We start from the raw sequence: 17,401 nt of genomic DNA on the forward strand, positions 1-17,401 counted from the left end.
AGAAAAGATTTCTTTCCCATGAATCCAAATGTGCTGCTTTTGGAGCTGCTTATTTGATTTTTTTATGTATCTCTGTGTACGTATTGAACTTCAGTTACATTTTTCATAGTGCTGCGCAGCTGGTGAGCTATCCCGGGAAGAACAAGATCCCCTTGAACTACCACATAGTTGAGGTATGCATTCCACGTGGAGCATGTTTCTAAGTTTCAGAATCTTTCTGCTGATTTTAAAGTGTACGTGACTCTTGGCGATTTTTTTCCGCCTTGCAACTTGTCAGGTACTGAAAATTAACATAGGAGCAAGGAAATTGCTACCGGTTTTGGTGCTCTGTTAGCCATGTTAGTAAAGAGAAAAGAGGTTGAGACGGTAGCCAAATGGAATTTTGTGTTGCCCATAAATTATTTATATAGTATGTCTTCATTCGTGGATAGTGTAAGTTATCTCCAGTCCTCTGAATACATTGTCCACTTACCAGATACATAATTGGCTTGAATACTTTAAAATACTGTATTACTGGGACACCTGGGTGGCTCAGTTGGTTAAGTGTCTGCCTTCCGCTCAGGTCATGATCCCAGGGTCCTGGGATCGCGTCCCATGTCAGGCTCCCTGCTCAGTGGGGATTTTGCTTCTTCCTCTCCTTCTGCCTGCCATTCCCCCTGCTTGTGCGTGTGCGTGCTCTCTCTGTCAAATAAATAAAATCTTTTTAAAAAATAAATAAATAAAAATATTGTATTACTTTAGGCAAATAACCTGTCCTTAACTGTGTTTATCTGGCCTCTTATTGCTAGCATCTCCTTACTCTATTATTCCCTGTATCGTAAGGTAGGGATAAGTATGAATATTTATTCCTAGAAATTATAAAAGCCCATTGTTTTCGGAAGTAGGAAGAAGAGATGATGCTTTTGTCCCCCATATTAGGTCATGTGTAGGGGCAATAGTAGTAAAGTTGAACACCTTGTAGAGATTTTTGTTCTAAAAGACAGTGTTTTACCTGACACATACGTGAGTCAGATTGTCGATTGCATTACCTTTATGTTAAAATATTCATGAAAGTGAGCATAGTTATGATGTGTTACAGATTCACTTTTTATTCATACTGCATTTGTCCTATCTTTATAAAACTTGAGAGTGTGTTTAGACTATGAACCTGACTCATTGACACGTCTGTTGAAATGCAAAATATAAGTCATATTTCCAAATCTGAAAAAATGTGTAAAAATTCATCAGAATCAAGTACAGAGGGATGGGAGATGGGAGTGAGAAGAAAGAATGCAGACCAGGCTTTAGAATTCTAGATAGGTGGTCCATGAATTATATAGGGAGAGTAGAAACAAGTTTCTGAACAACAGTCATGGCAAAGAAATCTTGGACTACCGACAAGATGGCCAGGCACCAGTGTGGAAGCAGCAGCCCGGAATGACTTGACTGTCTTCTCTTCCCATCCTCAGAACCTAGTGAGCGTTTTTACTACTTCTAGGAATGAGGCCCTGGTGGATCACCAGCCTGAATCAACTCTGATACGTGCAGAGTTGGAATTGAATTGCACAGTTCTTTGGCAGTAGCAAATAAGCATTAATTTTTGCATATTCTTATTTGATGGAGTTACAGAAAGATGAAATTTTCATTACAGTATCCAACTACAGATCTCCATGTTTTAAAGAGCATAATTTGATAGATTAAAAAGTAATTATTTTTTCATTATGAATGCCATGGAGTCAGAGTTTACGTTTAGAATGTTGAGGTCTTTCTGATGGAAGTACAGCGATCCCTGTTGAATTGAGTTCTGACTCATGATTCTCTTGTAGGTGATCTTTGCAGAGCTGTTTCAGCTTCCGGCCCCCCCGCACATTGATGTGATGTACACAACACTGCTCATCGAGCTGTGCAAACTTCAGCCTGGCTCTCTGCCCCAAGTTGTATCCTTCCCTTTGCTTTTAAACTTAACTCTCTTTGGCCTGGCTTTAAAAGATGATTAAATATTTCTTGCTGTGGGTTTAAATCACTTCATGGAAAGTTTGGCCATTTCTTCAGAAGTTAAACATACGTTAAGCACAATCCAGCCATTCCACTCTTAGGTATTTACCTAACGGAAGTGAAAGGACATTTCCCTACAAAGACTTGGGCATTAATGTTCATAGAAAGTTTATTATAACGCCAAATGAGGCAATCCAAATATCCATCAATACATGATGAATATACAAATTTGTCATATCTGTACAATAGAATACTACTCAGAAATGAAAAGGAACAAATTTTCGGTGCAGGCAACAACTTGAATGAATTGTAAAATAAGTATGCTGAAAAAAAGTTGCCAAATAAGAATTTATACTGTATGATTCCATTTATACAAAATCAAGAAAATGCAAAGTAATCCAGTGACAGCAGGCCAATATTTGCTTGCATACACAGGGGAGGAGGGGAAGAAAGGATTACAAAAGAGCGTGGGGAAAGTTTAGAGGAGAGGTGATAGAGATATTCACTGTGTTTATTTCACGGGTCTATACAGGTCAGATTGATTGTACGTCATTGGTAACTCAAAGCTGCTTTTAAAAAAATCAGTTCTATGAAAAGACGCTTAGCATTATTACACATCTAAGAAATGTTATTTTTTTATCACAACTTATTTTGAAGGGGGATGGAGAGTAGTTTTCCTTATCTTCAAATTCACAGCTTGCACAGGCGACTGAAATGTTATACATGCGTTTGGACACGATGAACACTACATGTGTAGACAGGTATAGTAATTGCCTTATTCCTACACTGATGGCTAGCAGCTTCTGCGTCCTGTACTGTATAAAAGAATTTGATCAGTAAAACATTTGCCTTTTTAGAATTTCTAAGTTGATTTTTCTTTCTTGCCTCCCCAAAATAATCCTCTGTATAATAATAAAACTCGTAATGTAACATTATGCTTTCTAGGACAATTCAGTATGAAATGATGGCCATGCTGAGGTTATCTTTAATTTCATTCATTGTTTGTTTGTTTGGTGCTTTGGTATAATTATACTTTTTCCTTTGTAATTGGGTATGTAAGCTTTTAAAATAGGGTTTGTACTAACTATCCCCTATGCAGAAGCAGAGTCTAATACTGTATATTTATTATGTATAAATATATTTTGTATGTATTTTTGTTTATAGATAGTATCTGCTTCTAAAATAATTAGCTTCTGCATAACTACTGCTTGAAGACTCAGTTTATACAAAAGACCATATTGGGTTGTTAGAGGTGTGGTAATTGAATGCCCACTGTCTTCTTTTGGGGGAAGCCTGTATACCACCTCTATCAGCTGGTCTGCACCTCTGTCCGTTTCCCAGGTCAGATCGGGATAGGTACTGAACATTTCTGCAGTTACCGTGATCGTTCGTGTCCATTGTTCAGCTTGCATGTCTGAACGTTATCAGTAAGCATTGTTCTATGTCAGACCTGTTATCCTGAGTAATGTCAGGGCTTGCAATCACAGATCTGTGAGGGGGACATGCTTTGAGAAAGCGTCTTCTGATTTTTCTCCCAATGTAATTAATGAAACTAGGAGTTGTGTTGGACATCACATTTATGCCGTTTGAAATTCAGCAGTTATATATTGGGCTCTTACAAATTGCACAGCATTATACTATATACTAAGGTGATTTCTAGTTAGATCAGATTATTTTTAGGGGAAAAGAGATGTATAATTTGTGGTGAAAAGGGTATAGTGTGGGGATGAGATACTACACTTAGAAATGTTTTATCGCAATTCCTTTAATCATTTTTTTTTCTTTTGCCTCTGTTTCATTGTCTGAAATGGGGGGAAATACTACATTATTTAGAAGTTATTGTGAGATTTCAACTATATATATATATATACGTGTGTGTATACATACAGACACACATGTATATATAGTGTCTGGCACAAAACAGGCACTCAGATATTATCTGTTATTCACTTAAAAAGGATAGTACTATTACAAGGAGTGAGATAGAGGACCATTATTTTTGGGAGAAGATGAATTACAGGATTTGCAGAGAAAAGGGCAAGTTGACAGCAAAAGGTAACAGCTTTGGTAGGGGGATATGCTTTTCAATTAACTCTATAAAGGAGGATTTTATTTGTCTGCAGGATTATATAAGTTCCTGTTACAAACTGCAACCATTCATCCTTTTCTATCTCCCCCCCACCCCCTCCCACTTCTCTCTGTAGGTTTATTAATTGGTTTTCCCATCATCTAAGTAACTTCCAGTTCCGTTGGAGTTGGGAAGATTGGTAAGTGGTGGTATGTTTTATCTTTCCTTTCTCTGCAGTTATCATAATAAAGAAAATTTAACATTTAAAGCTATAACATAAAAGCAGTCTTCTGTGGAGTCTGAAATACTTACTTTTCGTATACGTGTGTGTGTGTGTGTAAATGAAATAATTTTAGGTACAGGGAAACTCGTAGCTAAGTACACATTAGGTGTAAGTGCAGATTATGTGTAAGAACTTATAATAAAACTACCTTTTCTTATTAGGTCAGATTGTCTTACTCAAGATCCTGAAAGTCCCAAACCAAAATTTGTAAGAGAAGTTCTAGAAAAATGTATGAGGTGAGTTAGTTCTTTTTGTTTTCTCCTTAGCTTGGTTCTCCTAATTTCTATGGGGGATTTTCTCTTCTTTGTATGTGTGACATACGTGCAGAATACCATGTTTTAAATCCAAGTATCCGCCTCTCTTCCCCTTTCGGTTTTTAGTCAAGATTTAGGCTAAAAAAATTAAGCAACTGTGCCATCTGGATTCTGTGTGAATTAGGCCAATATGTTTTTTTTGTCAAATGTACTTTAAAATAATTTTACATTTCAGGATAGTTGCCAAAATAGTGCAAAGAACTCTGTATCCTGTTCATTTAGATTCCCTAGTTGTTAACACTCCACCCCATTTGTTCGGATGTTCACTTCTTTTTCCCTTCTGTATATATATACCCATCACATTGGTCTTTTTCCGAACCCTCTGAAAACAAGCTGCAGATGTGGTGCGTTGTGTCTTTCCCCACAACAAAGATGTGCTCCTGCACGGCCCGTGCGCGGTGCTCCGGGGGAGAGCCCGGCTGTGGTGCAGGGCTACAGCCGTCCAGCCCGCACGCGAGTCCTGGCCAACCGTCGCGATAATGTCTTTGCCGTTTCTGGGCCGGAGTCCCATCCAGGAGCACACAGTAGCATTTAGTTGTCATGTGCTTCACGTTCCTCGCTTGACCGGTTACTCTTTCCTGTCTTTCATGTTTTAAAGAATCTAGGCCTTTCCTGAGTCGCCCTCATGTGTGCCCTTGACCAGACTCAGGATTTGTACTGTTGGTCGTCTTCGTGCATCGCATCCGGGAAGCACACGAGCCCTAGCCCTGGAAATGTTAGCCTGGGTCCCCTGGTCATGGCAGTGTCTGCCAGGCTTCTCCACCTTAAATTCACCATTTTTCCCTTTGTAATTGATTAATATTTTGTGGGCGAGATCCTGAGATGATGCCCATCTTATCCTGCATCAAACATCTACTGACAACTGCTCCTTTTATCTGCCACCACGATGATGATTGCCAAATAGTGATTCTCTTTTTCCATTTTTCCCCTACTTTTATTAGTCGGCATTCTCCTGTAAGAAAGCGCTATCCTTTTTTGCCCATTTATTTATTCTTGTGTTCATATATCAGTAGGGACTAATGGGTTTCGGTTTCCTTCAGTGAGTTATAATCTCTTGTTGTCATTATTAATTTTGATGCCAAAATTGTCCCTGATTTGTTTAGAGTCCCTTGTGCCTCCTGGGTCTTTTTTTTTTCTCTTTTAATATTCCCCTCCATTCGTTAAGCATTTCCTTATTTTTGGCATAAGCTGTTCCAGGCTCAACTTGTGTTTCCTTGCCCCTCCCCTGGAATCTTCTATTCACAGAGCCCAAGTTTCTTTCTTTCTTTTTTTTTTTTTTTTTAAGATTTTATTTATTTATTTGAGAGAGAGAGCGCACATGCATGCACAAGCAAGAAAGGGGCAGAGGGAGAGGGAGAAGCAGACTCTGAGCAGGGAGCCCAATGTGGGGCTCGATCCCAGGACCCTGAGCTCATGACCTGAGCCAAAATCACGAGTCTGACACTCAACCAACGGAGCCGCCCAGGCGCCCCTCACGGAGCCCAAGTTCCTAATAGTGGGGCAGGGTATTTAGGAACCAAGATCTGGACACTTGATGCGCTCATTGCTCTTAGGATGGACAAAGATAGTCTATATACATTTATGCACACAGACACACACGTACATAACTTTTTATATCCACCTAGGTGTGTGTATCCCTCCAACTCTACCTCATTTTTTCTAGCCTTCCCCTTGCCATGATTTCTAAATACCTTTTCAGGAACTAGGAAACTTGGCTCCCCTTAGCCTTGATACATATTTATTTGCTGCAGTATAACCAGTTTCCCCATCATGGAGACTCTCCTCTGCCCCACCATACCCCAGTACCACTCCACATCTTTGGTCACCAGGCTTGTAGACCCACTGGCCCACACCTCATTGTGAACCAGGAAGTTTTGAAGAAGGCCTGAGTTTCGGTATGCTGCCATAGACAAAAGCTTTAAAGGACTTGTGTTCCCCTTTGGCTTCTTGGCTGGCTGTCAGCTGAGTCCAGGGTGTTAGAGATGGGATTTTCCGGTAAGTTGGAGGCTACCAAAGAATGGAACTGACGAACGGTATTTTCTGAGGCTCTTATTTGTATTGTAGGTTGTCTTATCATCAGCGTATATTAGATATTGTTCCTCCTACCTTCTCAGCTCTATGTCCTGCAAACCCAACCTGCATTTACAAGTACGGAGATGAAAGTAGCAGTAAGTAATACAGTTCATCCCGTTGCCTTTTAAAAGTACTGACACCAGCATTCTCTGAAGTCCGTTATTTAAGGTGGTGAAAGTGAACTTTTTCTATTCTTGGGTTTATATTTTTTCTGTTTGAAAGATGGATTTATACTGGTCACTGTTTTTGCCCTGTCATCATTTTGAAGATTCATGATTTACTTAGTTATTATTGGCTTGTAAGATTTTTTCCTTAATGTTGTCTACAATGTTATATCCCTGACATTATTTTAAACGTGCTGCTAAGTATAGCAAGTTGAATGTAGAGCCAGAACTTACTAAACGAGTGTGCATCTGTCACAGCAGTGAGATTATCTGAATTGATGACCATGTGATATCAGTTCAGGTGTGGGAGCACAGGTGCAGAGAGACTGTATTTTGACCAGCAGTATGCCGCTAGAAGTAAATTTTTAAATACAGTTTTCTTACTTTTTGGTTACCCCATGTCTGAGATCACACTGTGACTCAGAGGGCCTGTACTGTGATACGCCATGTTGTACTGTGCACTGAAGGAACGTAAGGTGTCGTGCATTGGCGATCACCGGTACGGAGTTAGGGGCGGAGGTTCTCCACGTCAGTCTTTGCAGATGGCACTGCACATGGCTGCGCCACGGGCCTCCCACTTCGTGCTTTGTGGCAGTTCTTACAGCTGGAAACTCACTCCTCTCCCTTGCCTTCTCCTGCGCCCCTGGCTCTCCACCCCCCCCACTACACCTGTTTGCCTTGAAGTAAACTCAGGGCCCCAATGCTGAGTACATTTCCTGTGTCGCTATGTCACTTAATCCTTGAGACAACTCTGAGAATTAGTGTGTTTATTAGACTAGTTTTACAATGAGAAACATCTCCAAAGAGGTGAAGCCACAGTGAGATGGCTTCCGAGTGGTGGAGCCCCGATTCATATCCACCCCCGCTGACCGAGCAGCGTCGCCCTCCCCGCTGTGCTGTCCTGCAGGCGCAGAGCTGGAGGGGGCCACGTGCACGTGTTGAGGTCTGAGCTCTGCCTCATCCCGGCCCAGAGAAGCATAAGGCGGTCTTTGAGAGCAGGAGCTCAAACTTCTGTTGAACGTTGAGCTTTCTTTTTTCCCGTAGAAGCAGCTGAGCCTAACAGCTGTCCCTCCTACGTTATTTGTGACTTTTTCCCAAGTGGACTCCTGCTGCAGCCAGGCCACTTCCTCTTTTATCTATTCTGGGCTCATGGTTCTCGGTTTTGCCTTTATTTGTGCCTAAAGTCTGGAAAGCCCTTTTTCTTTCCAGTTCCTGTGTTCTCTCTAGGGTCTGGCCCACTCTCCTCTTCTATAAATATGAACCTTTAGCGAGCCAGTTTTGTGTTGCTCTTGCTACATTTTTTGTGGCTGTCTTGGTTCCTTAATACATTGTAGACCCTTCAGTGACAGGGGATTCTCTTTTTCTTATTTTCTCTCCCACTTCTAAGGAAAAGCACACAGCACATGTGACCTATTGTAATTGACTTCATTCATTCAAAACGCTTAGCAACTCCTATGTCAGGATTCTTTTTATTTGTTATCCCTTTGTCTGCCCTAAGATCTGCAGTTGCTCTGGTGATGCCATACAGTATATATTAGTGCAAATTTTATACAATAAGGACTCAGCAGATAGTAATAGTAAATACGTGGAGTCACAGCATGAGAGCACCTGGCTTACACGGATTCAAGTGTGTGGCCTCAGCAAAAGACAGAAGCAAAAAAACCCAGCAAACTGGCAGCCTTTCCCTGTTCAAACTCAGACTTAGTTGTCACTGTCTCAGGAAAAAGGAGGAAGAAGGAGCACTGACCAAAATGAAAGAAATACATTAAGTCTCAGCTTTTTAGCTTAAGAAAAGCCTAGGGATTTGAAGACTGTCAGAGGACAGTCATAGAAGTTTCTTATTTATTTACAAGAACAATCTTAAAATTTGATCTACCCTCTTCCCCATTCTGTGCCTAGATTCTCTTCCTGGACATTCAGTCGCCCTCTGTTTATCTGTTGCCTTTAAAAGTAAAGCAACCAATGATGAAATCTTCAGCATTCTGAAAGATGTACCAAATCCTAACCAGGATGACGATGACGGTAAGGGAATTAAGTACTTCTTTGGTGGAACTATGTATAGGCCAGGTTAAAGCATCAGTATAAAGCATAATGTGAGTTCCTCTTAAGTCTCAGCAGATGCTCCTAACCAGTGGCCCGTGCGCTGTGTCAGTGGTTCCTAGAACCCCAGCTACTTTCTCCCTTATGTAAAAAGAGCTCCTCACCTATGACCTAGCTTACATTCCGTTGAGAAACTAAACACAAAGTAAAATACGCTGCTATCATTTAGAGATTTTTAAACATTCCCCGTTTTCACTTTAGAAAGGTTCCTGAATGGGAGGACTCAGTGAATTATAAAGTTGGATTTTTCACCAATTTAAACTATTACAATAATAATGTTTAACACATACTGAGTATGCGCCATGTAATTCCAACCACAATCCCTAGATTTTTGTCTGGGCCAGAGTGGGAAAATAGGCAAAATGATTTGTAAGTTTACCTGAATCAGTAAATGAACAAAACAGAAAATGATGAGAGGGACTTGCCTTATCAGGTATTAAAAGAGATCATGAAAACGACAGTAACTTGGCAATGTGATACTGGCACCAGAAGAGAGAAATCAGTGAGGCAGTTGAAAAGTCTGGGACAACTGGGTAACATTTCGGGGAAAATTTTTTTGTTGGAGCTGTGCGTAAGGACACGTGCGTAGTAAATGACTAAATCAGAATAAAACGTGAATGGCCTTTGGGTTATTTATTACTAAAATTTTGTTTGGATTTTTCTAAGAAATTTGTATTATGATAGAAAATGTATTTAGGAGAAAGCATATGTCAAAATGATGGTAGTAAATTTAGACATTGTCAGACATCCTAAGACTTAACTGTTAAGTGTCTGCTGAATTTTTTTATTAACATATTATTTTGCCACCATACAGAGAGATAGGAACAAGGAAGTTTATGTGGTTATTTGTAAAAGAAATGGATCATATAGAAGAATTAGGGAACCGATCCCAAAAAACTAAGAATTCAGATTATGCTTAGTTTTCTGTTTTGAGTATTTGAAATAAGCAGTGGTCTTTTATTGTTTGTTGGTATTCGAAGACATGACTGACATGTCTGACTGAATGCGTGGATGTGAGCACGCCCTCCGTCTAGCTCTCCAGGTGATGGACCAAGGAATTGCTCTACTTGTATTTTCTAGCTGTCTTACTGTGGAATATTTTTCAGATGAAGGATTCAGCTTTAACCCTTTGAAAATAGAGGTCTTTGTACAGACTCTGCTACACTTGGCAGCCAAATCATTCAGCCACTCCTTTAGCGCTCTTGCAAAGTAAGTGCAACAAGAACACATCCTCCATCTGGAGGGTTTGGAATGTTGCTTGGTGTATACCAGTGGAATAGTAATTTTTAGCTGACGTTGTTGAACATGAAGATCTTCATAGTATTGTCGTGTATTTTAATACAGTGGTTCTGGTTTGTAGCAGCTGACACCCTGTTTTGGCTCCTGTCAGTCTGTATGAACAGTTTGCTTATGTCCATGGCAGGTACATTTTTCCATGTGGACCTTTAGAGAAACTAGTGAAACCTGGGTCCATAAGGCAATCATATATATATATAGTCAAGAAGCTCTCACCCTGTCTAAACATCTTCCTAAAGGAAGGTAAGCAGAAATGAGAGCCAGCTACATATTGGGGAGCCACCCAAAGGTTGGCATCTAAAGACAGAGCTTTCTAACTCCACAGACAATCCAGAGGAAGAGCGGCATATAGATACTCCTTCAGCTGAGCAGAGGACCTGGGCTTCTCACCCACTGTCTCAATTTCCAAGTCTCTGCTGCAGGGTTCCCACAGAAAGTGCAGTCAGGATACTTCACCTGTGTTTGGAGACAGTTCCTTAGCCCTCATCTCGTCTTAGATACACAGTAAACTTGAGTCCTGGGCTAACAGTGGTGTATGGAAAATCTCTTTAAGATTTTGTGACAAATTTCATACAAACCATGAATTCCTAATCATACCTTTTATATCCTTAATGGTTAACATTCAGTTATTTTGCATTTATGTATTGCACTGTAAATTGAGTAGCATCGAAAAGGCTTTGAAAAACTTAAAATCCTTACTAAGGTTATCTGTGGTATTGTTTTACCCCCACTGTCCAAAGGTTTCATGAAGTCTTCAAAACCCTAGCTGAGAGTGATGAAGGAAAGTTACATGTTCTAAGAGTTATGTTTGAGGTCTGGAGGAACCATCCACAGGTAAGAATTTTAATTAGACATGTTGAGGCTCTGATATAAAAATAAGGCAATTAGCAGCATTATTTTAAAACATGAAATTTGAGTCTGACTATAATGGTTTTAAATTCTGTAGTTTTTTTAATGCACTAGAAGTCATGATATTTAATTCATTAAATAGCAAGTGTTAAGATGTTACAGTCCAAAACTAAATCATAACAAGTTTTAAATATGTAGTAAGAATGCTTGTTGCTTGGAAGAGTCTACCACTTGGGTTAGGAAATAATTACCAAGTCTACCCAATTTCTATAAACAAGCTCCAGATTTCTCAAATCTCAGTGACTGTTTTCGTACTATGTGTTTTAAAGAGGCATTAAAATGAATATATTAAGTTTTTTATAAAACATTCGTAGATTTTTTTTAATTTAAGGATTCAACAGAAATTATATATTTTTGTATTTTCTAATATTTTCATAAAATTTTAGGTGTTACCACTAACAGTTTTTCTTTTTGCTCCATCTTTACTGGCGTTGTAGTTTTCTTACTTTCTTATAGTAAGTACCGGAGCCAGAGTGCAGAATCAATCTTAAGACCTAATGATCAAACTGATCTGTTCCATAACCACTGAAAATGCATTTCAGACTTCCTACTTTGGTTTTGTAGTAGTGGGATTGTTGTGGCTTCCATGTAAGTGTGATTTACCCTAATAGTTCTTTTCTCATTGTAGATGATTGCTGTGCTAGTAGATAAGATGATCCGTACACAGATTGTTGACTGTGCTGCAGTGGCAAATTGGATCTTCTCTTCAGAACTGTCTCGAGACTTTACTAGGTGAGTGTGGATTATGTTACAAAGTTTGTATTCTCTAAGAATCAGTTTATGTTTGCTCTCATACATGAGCTCCAAATTCTGGTTCAGACATCGTTGATATCCTGATGGTGTGACCTGGTGGGACTGGACTGGACAGGGATTCCCGGGCAGCGCACATGCACAGCCAGGCAGTTGCAGCGTCTCTTAATGACACAAGTGCAGATTGAATCAGGGCCCAGCCAGCCAAACAGAATCGCTGATAAAGGATCCAGACCAGAGAAGATCAGGCTTTGTGTCAGGGTCTGAGCTAGACAGTGGGGTGCAGGGAAGAGTTCCAGCTCAGCTGGGGACCTGGACTGCATACCAGGCGCTAGGAGAAACCAGAGTCACCGTAGATTAAGTACACATCACGGAGGGATTGAGGAAAAGTCTGCTGGGCCCGAGTGCCCGCGGGGAAGGGAGGTGTTTCCCCTCAGTCACAAAAAACCTGGACTTAATGCAGAAGACTCATTCTAGATCCATTTCCCCCTCAGGAAGAGACTTTTCATTAAGCATGGTGAAGTTGAGTCCATAGGCTTTCTAACTGATGGGGACTGGAACAGGAGTTGACTCAAAACAGGAAATAAAGGAATATTGCTTATAAAGATATAAAAATCCATCACAGCCTTCATCCTCTTCATTGTACTTGGTATTGCAGAGGACACTGGTCTGAACTGAATCCTTAGGGTGGAACAGTATGCTCTAAGGTTACCATACCAGCCAGATTGGCATTCATAAATGAAGGCTACAGACATTTCTCAGATTTGCAAACTCAGAATATTGACCACCCAGGTTATTTGGTAGCCATTAATCCTGAGTGACTTACGTTTGCGACTCCTTTCAGCCTCACCCCACACTACAGAGGGGGTTACATTATCTGTATTTTACAAAACAGGAAAGTGTTGCAGAGTGCTTAAGTAGCGTATCCAGAGTCACAACAAAGTGCACAGTCAGAAAGCAAACACCGTTGTGTTCCTCTCTCGCTGGCTGTCTCTGTCTCTGTCAAATAAATAAATAAATAAATAAATAAAATCTTTAAAAAAAGGGGGGGGGGCACCTGGGTGGCACAGTGGTTGAGCGTCTGCCTTCGGCTCAGGGCGTGATCCCGGCGTTACGGGATCAAGCCCCACATCGGGCTCCTCTGCTGTGAGCCTGCTTCTTCCTCTCCCACTCCCCTTGCTTGTGTTCCTCTCTCGCTGGCTGTCTCTGTCTCTGTCAAATAAATAAATAAATAAAATCTTTAAAAAAAAAAAAAAGCAAGCAAACACCGGCGTTCTTGAATGGATAAAGGGCTCCAAAGCTCCATCGGTTCTTAAACCCTTTGCTCAAGTATTCCTAACTCTGCAAAGCCTTCCCTGACCACTGCTTCCAGAGCTGAAGTATTCTGCTCTATGCCCTGTCCACTAATGCCCTAGACTTTGAGTTTGATGACTAACCTGTGTCATTATCTTCCACTGAAACTCATTATCCAAGTCAGAATGTATAGAGGGAAGTCCCCTTCCGCGCTGAACTTGGGGTGAGGTAGAACTAGTTTGTAGACAGATGTAGTTAAGACGCTGCTTTGAAAAATAAACCATTTATGCAACAAACCTTTTGAAGCACCTACAAGGTGATCCTGCTTGAGCAATTCGCTGATAAAGTAGTAGACATATGTTTATCTCATTCTTAAAAGCCCAGCGGTTGATAGCTGTTATGAACCAGTAAGTTTCTTAAATGTTCCAGACAAGTGGCTGAATGTACGCTACAGTTAAGTAGCATAAAGCTTGTGAAATGAGCCTCAGATAGGTTTCCATTTTCAGACAACTCCAATACATAATGTTTAAATTTAGAAGAGAGAAAATATATTTTTGTTCCTAATGTCCATATTTTTTTCTGGTTTGCCATTTCACTTTGTTGAGTATGTACACAGACCTTTTATGCGTGTCTAGCAGGGGATGGAAATAAAAATGACAAGGACCCGGTGCTGCCTTCAGGAAGCTTACCTGAGTCTCATGGGTAAAGACAGATGTTTGCACAATTTATAATACAAAAATAATATTAAGTGTTGCTGGAGAAACAGGACGGGGGAGACTTTCAGCATGAGTAGGTTATAAAAGTTGGGAGATCTTATTTTCTGTAAGTGTACTTGAACATACAGTAACTAAACGCTATGTTACTTTAAGATTGTTTGTTTGGGAAATCTTGCACTCCACAATTCGTAAGATGAACAAACACGTTCTCAAAATCCAGAAAGAGCTGGAAGAAGCAAAAGAGAAACTCGCAAGGCAACACAAACGGGTAAGTCTTAATGTCGATTTGTAAATGGTCACAGAAAGTATGCCAGGAACTCTTAAAGATATTCGAAGATCATTACCTTGATAGGAACTTTTTTCTGAGGCCAGATTATGCAGACTATTGTAGAAGTAGAGGGAGAGGGAGAGGAAGGACCTGGGGGTGTGCTGCTCCCTACTGTGTGATGAACCTGGAAAGAGGCCACAAACCTTGCTTTCCCGTAGTTCTGTCTGGATCCACTTCCTGTTTGTCCTTCCCAAGAGGGAAGGCAGAGAAGGAAAGAGGGCACTTGTATTTGTCTAAGAGTTTCTGGTGCAAGAGGGAATGGGGAGAAGACTGTGGACCACTTCCCCCATACTGTGGGGACCGGTGGGCAGTCCTTCCCCAGTTTGCAGAATACTTATATCACTAAGTGTGATTAGCCATTTTGGGGGGAAGCTGTGAGCTGCATTCCACGATTTTACGTAATAGTACTACTAATATTCTTTGTGACAGTATTTTCCCATGTTGTGCATATTTACCAGAGTAGGTGGAAACAAATTTAATGACTTAGTGAACCTACAGCAGGTGCAAGTGCTAGTCTCCATACAGACAGACACGCATACGTGTATGTATGGTATATAAACACACGTTCACACACTTAAGATACTGCAAGGTAAGTGGTGTCATCCCCGTTTTATATATGCCCGGATTGAGGCTCAGAGAACATAAGTAACTTGCTCAAGCTTACGTGGTTAGTAAGGGACAGAGCTTAGGATCTGACCCAGGCCTGTCAAATTCTGGGGACTTCCCTTCATGCCACACTGTTCCTAGACAGGTGATGTCCAACACAGTAACTGCTAGCCACATGTAACTGTAAGGTAATTAAAATGAAATACAATTTAAAACTCAGTTCTTCAGTCACACCAACCCCATTTCAAGTGCTCAGCAGTCCTGTACGGCGGGTGGCTACTGTGATGGGCAGCACAGATCGATGTAACATTTCCCTCATCACAGAAAGGTCTACCGGAAGCAGTACTATAGAACCTAGCCTTAGTGTGCTATTAGGAAAAAAAGCAGCATCTGCCCAGGTGCCTACGACATAATAAGGCAGACCCCATAACAGGTGCTACGTTAGAGATAAAAGCAGAAGTCTGTAAAAACGGGGGGCTTCTGATAATTTTGCTTGAAGGGTAGAAGAAGACCATCACCGATGGGGCCTTACCAACAGCTCGTTATCTAGAAGGAAACAGGCTTTCCAGGTCTGGTGAGGCCTACCTTCTTGCTCAAAGGACCAAAGGACCTTGATGTGTGGCATACCTGGAGGCGGGTTCTGGTTCAGCTCAGCCACCTACTAGCTTTGTGACACTGGGAAAGTCATCTAACCACTAAATTAAAAAGACAACACCTAAGTTCTTCAGGGTGAGCTGGGAGTCATTAAAGCTTAACGGAGATGTAGTGAGCCCATTATTGCCAGCAGAATCTTGCATAGTCTGCTTTGAGTTACTATACGCAGTCAGAGCCGTTTCTGAGTTATTGCAGGGTGAGCAGGTTCTCGAGAGGTGTGCTGTGTGGCCCATTAGATGAAAAACCGGCCTCTGGTTACTGCTGAAGCGGTCATATAGCGATGTATTAGCGACTGGGAAGCACGGTCGGTTTCTTCACTGGCCATCTACTTTGCTGAATGAGCAGCAGCAGAGTTATAAAAATATACTATCCATCGTCATTATTTGTGGGTTCTGTTTTTGCAAGCTTGCAATTTGTGACCTCAAAATCTATACCCACAGTGCTTTCCCAATCATTCAGACATAGGCAACCCCCATGGGCTTGTTCCCAGATAAGGTCGAACAAGGCAGTATTCTGTCTTGTTTCAGTTCTCACACTATTAAATCCGTTTCATGGTGTATGTAGTGCCACATTTGAGCTTTTGTTGGTGACTTCGCTGTTGAAAATGGCCCTGAAGCATAGGGCTGAAATGCTGTCTGGTGCCGCTAAGGGCAGGACGGCTGTGATGTGTCTGACAGTAAGAACACACGGGTTGGAGGAGCTTCAGCTGGGCGTGAGTGCCAGTGCTGCTGGCAGTGTTCAGCTGTTCAGTGTGCATAAATCAACATCATACATCCAGAAAAAGGAAAAGGGGACTCACCAATCTCTACCTAAGGCTGTTCCCTCAAGTACTGAAGTAACATCTGTTGTGCTGTGGAAAGGCACCTCAACTTGTGGATTCCTAAGACAACGATTGATTTAAAAAACATCGTGGATTTAAAAAACATAGCATTCTTGTGAGGCTGAAAACCAAAGAAATTTACAGTCCCGTTACTCAGGTCGGGAAAATGTTAAATCCTTCTCAGGCAGCGTTTGAGTATAAAGAAATACTGTATAATTATTTGTAAAATATAGTAAGCGATCTTTAAAGAGAAACACACATAAGGTTACGCATTGATCACCTGACCAAAAAAAGCCAAAAGGCTCCCAAGAACCGAACCCTGTCCTTCCCTAAGCAGTGGTTCAGGGTTCGTAGCAAACGCGTCAACGATGGTGAAGAACAAGAATCTACTGTACATTTGCCACGGACCTCACAGCTGTTTTCACTTTGAACGGAGGAAAAATGGGACACACACTTCCTCCCTGAATGGGCTGTCTTGTAAAAGGGGCTCACTCACTTCTGCTGGGAGTGCAGATGTTCCGGCCCGCGGTTATCCGAGAGGGTACGGCAAAGTGTCCCGGCGCGGGTAAGCGTGTGCACGGAGGGCACTGAGGACTTCCACCTGCCGGTACCAGACACAGGAACATCCTCTCCCTTACTTGATGGGGCTTAATGTACTGGAATTCTAAGTGCCATTTTCCTTTCGTTCCTGTGCATCCTGCAGCGAAGTGACGACGACGACAGAAGCAGTGACAGGAAAGATGGGGCTCTAGAGGAGCAAATAGAAAGGCTGCAGGAGAAAGTGGAGTCTGCTCAGAGTGAACAGAAGAACCTCTTCCTTGTCATATTCCAGGTAGCTTGGCTTGGGACACGGCTATTTCTTTAGGTTTGAAAAATGTGATTTTTAATCGTAATACATAATCATTTATAAAAGTTTAAAATACAAAACTTACAAAGGAAGTAAAAGCTCACTACTTGAAGGTAACGTGTACCCCCAGTCCACGGGGTTGGCTTAGCGTTCTTGGAGGACTATTTCTCCAAGCTTTAACAAAATGTGTGAGGATACTTTAAGTA

The 17,401-nt window shown here is 41.2% G+C and overlaps 1 protein-coding gene across 3 annotated transcripts in view; it reads left to right on the forward strand.

Moving 5' to 3' along the window:
• The window catches only part of NCBP1 (nuclear cap binding protein subunit 1), a 38,328-nt gene that overhangs the window by 19,072 nt on the left and 1,855 nt on the right, over nucleotides 1-17,401 (forward strand). For all 3 annotated transcript variants that reach the window (XM_002914933.4, XM_011219343.3, XM_034664160.1), the window contains 12 exons: nucleotides 110-173; nucleotides 1,806-1,916; nucleotides 2,671-2,735; nucleotides 4,179-4,241; nucleotides 4,487-4,561; nucleotides 6,704-6,807; nucleotides 8,776-8,898; nucleotides 10,083-10,185; nucleotides 11,013-11,106; nucleotides 11,810-11,913; nucleotides 14,094-14,208; nucleotides 17,052-17,180. In XM_002914933.4, the coding sequence (XP_002914979.2) occupies nucleotides 110-173; nucleotides 1,806-1,916; nucleotides 2,671-2,735; nucleotides 4,179-4,241; nucleotides 4,487-4,561; nucleotides 6,704-6,807; nucleotides 8,776-8,898; nucleotides 10,083-10,185; nucleotides 11,013-11,106; nucleotides 11,810-11,913; nucleotides 14,094-14,208; nucleotides 17,052-17,180 (1,150 nt within the window). The remainder of the gene's footprint in view (nucleotides 1-109; nucleotides 174-1,805; nucleotides 1,917-2,670; nucleotides 2,736-4,178; nucleotides 4,242-4,486; nucleotides 4,562-6,703; nucleotides 6,808-8,775; nucleotides 8,899-10,082; nucleotides 10,186-11,012; nucleotides 11,107-11,809; nucleotides 11,914-14,093; nucleotides 14,209-17,051; nucleotides 17,181-17,401) is intronic.

The sequence above is a fragment of the Ailuropoda melanoleuca genome, chromosome 7 (genome assembly GCF_002007445.2).
Source record: "Ailuropoda melanoleuca isolate Jingjing chromosome 7, ASM200744v2, whole genome shotgun sequence".
Classification (NCBI taxonomy): Eukaryota; Metazoa; Chordata; class Mammalia; order Carnivora; family Ursidae; genus Ailuropoda; species Ailuropoda melanoleuca.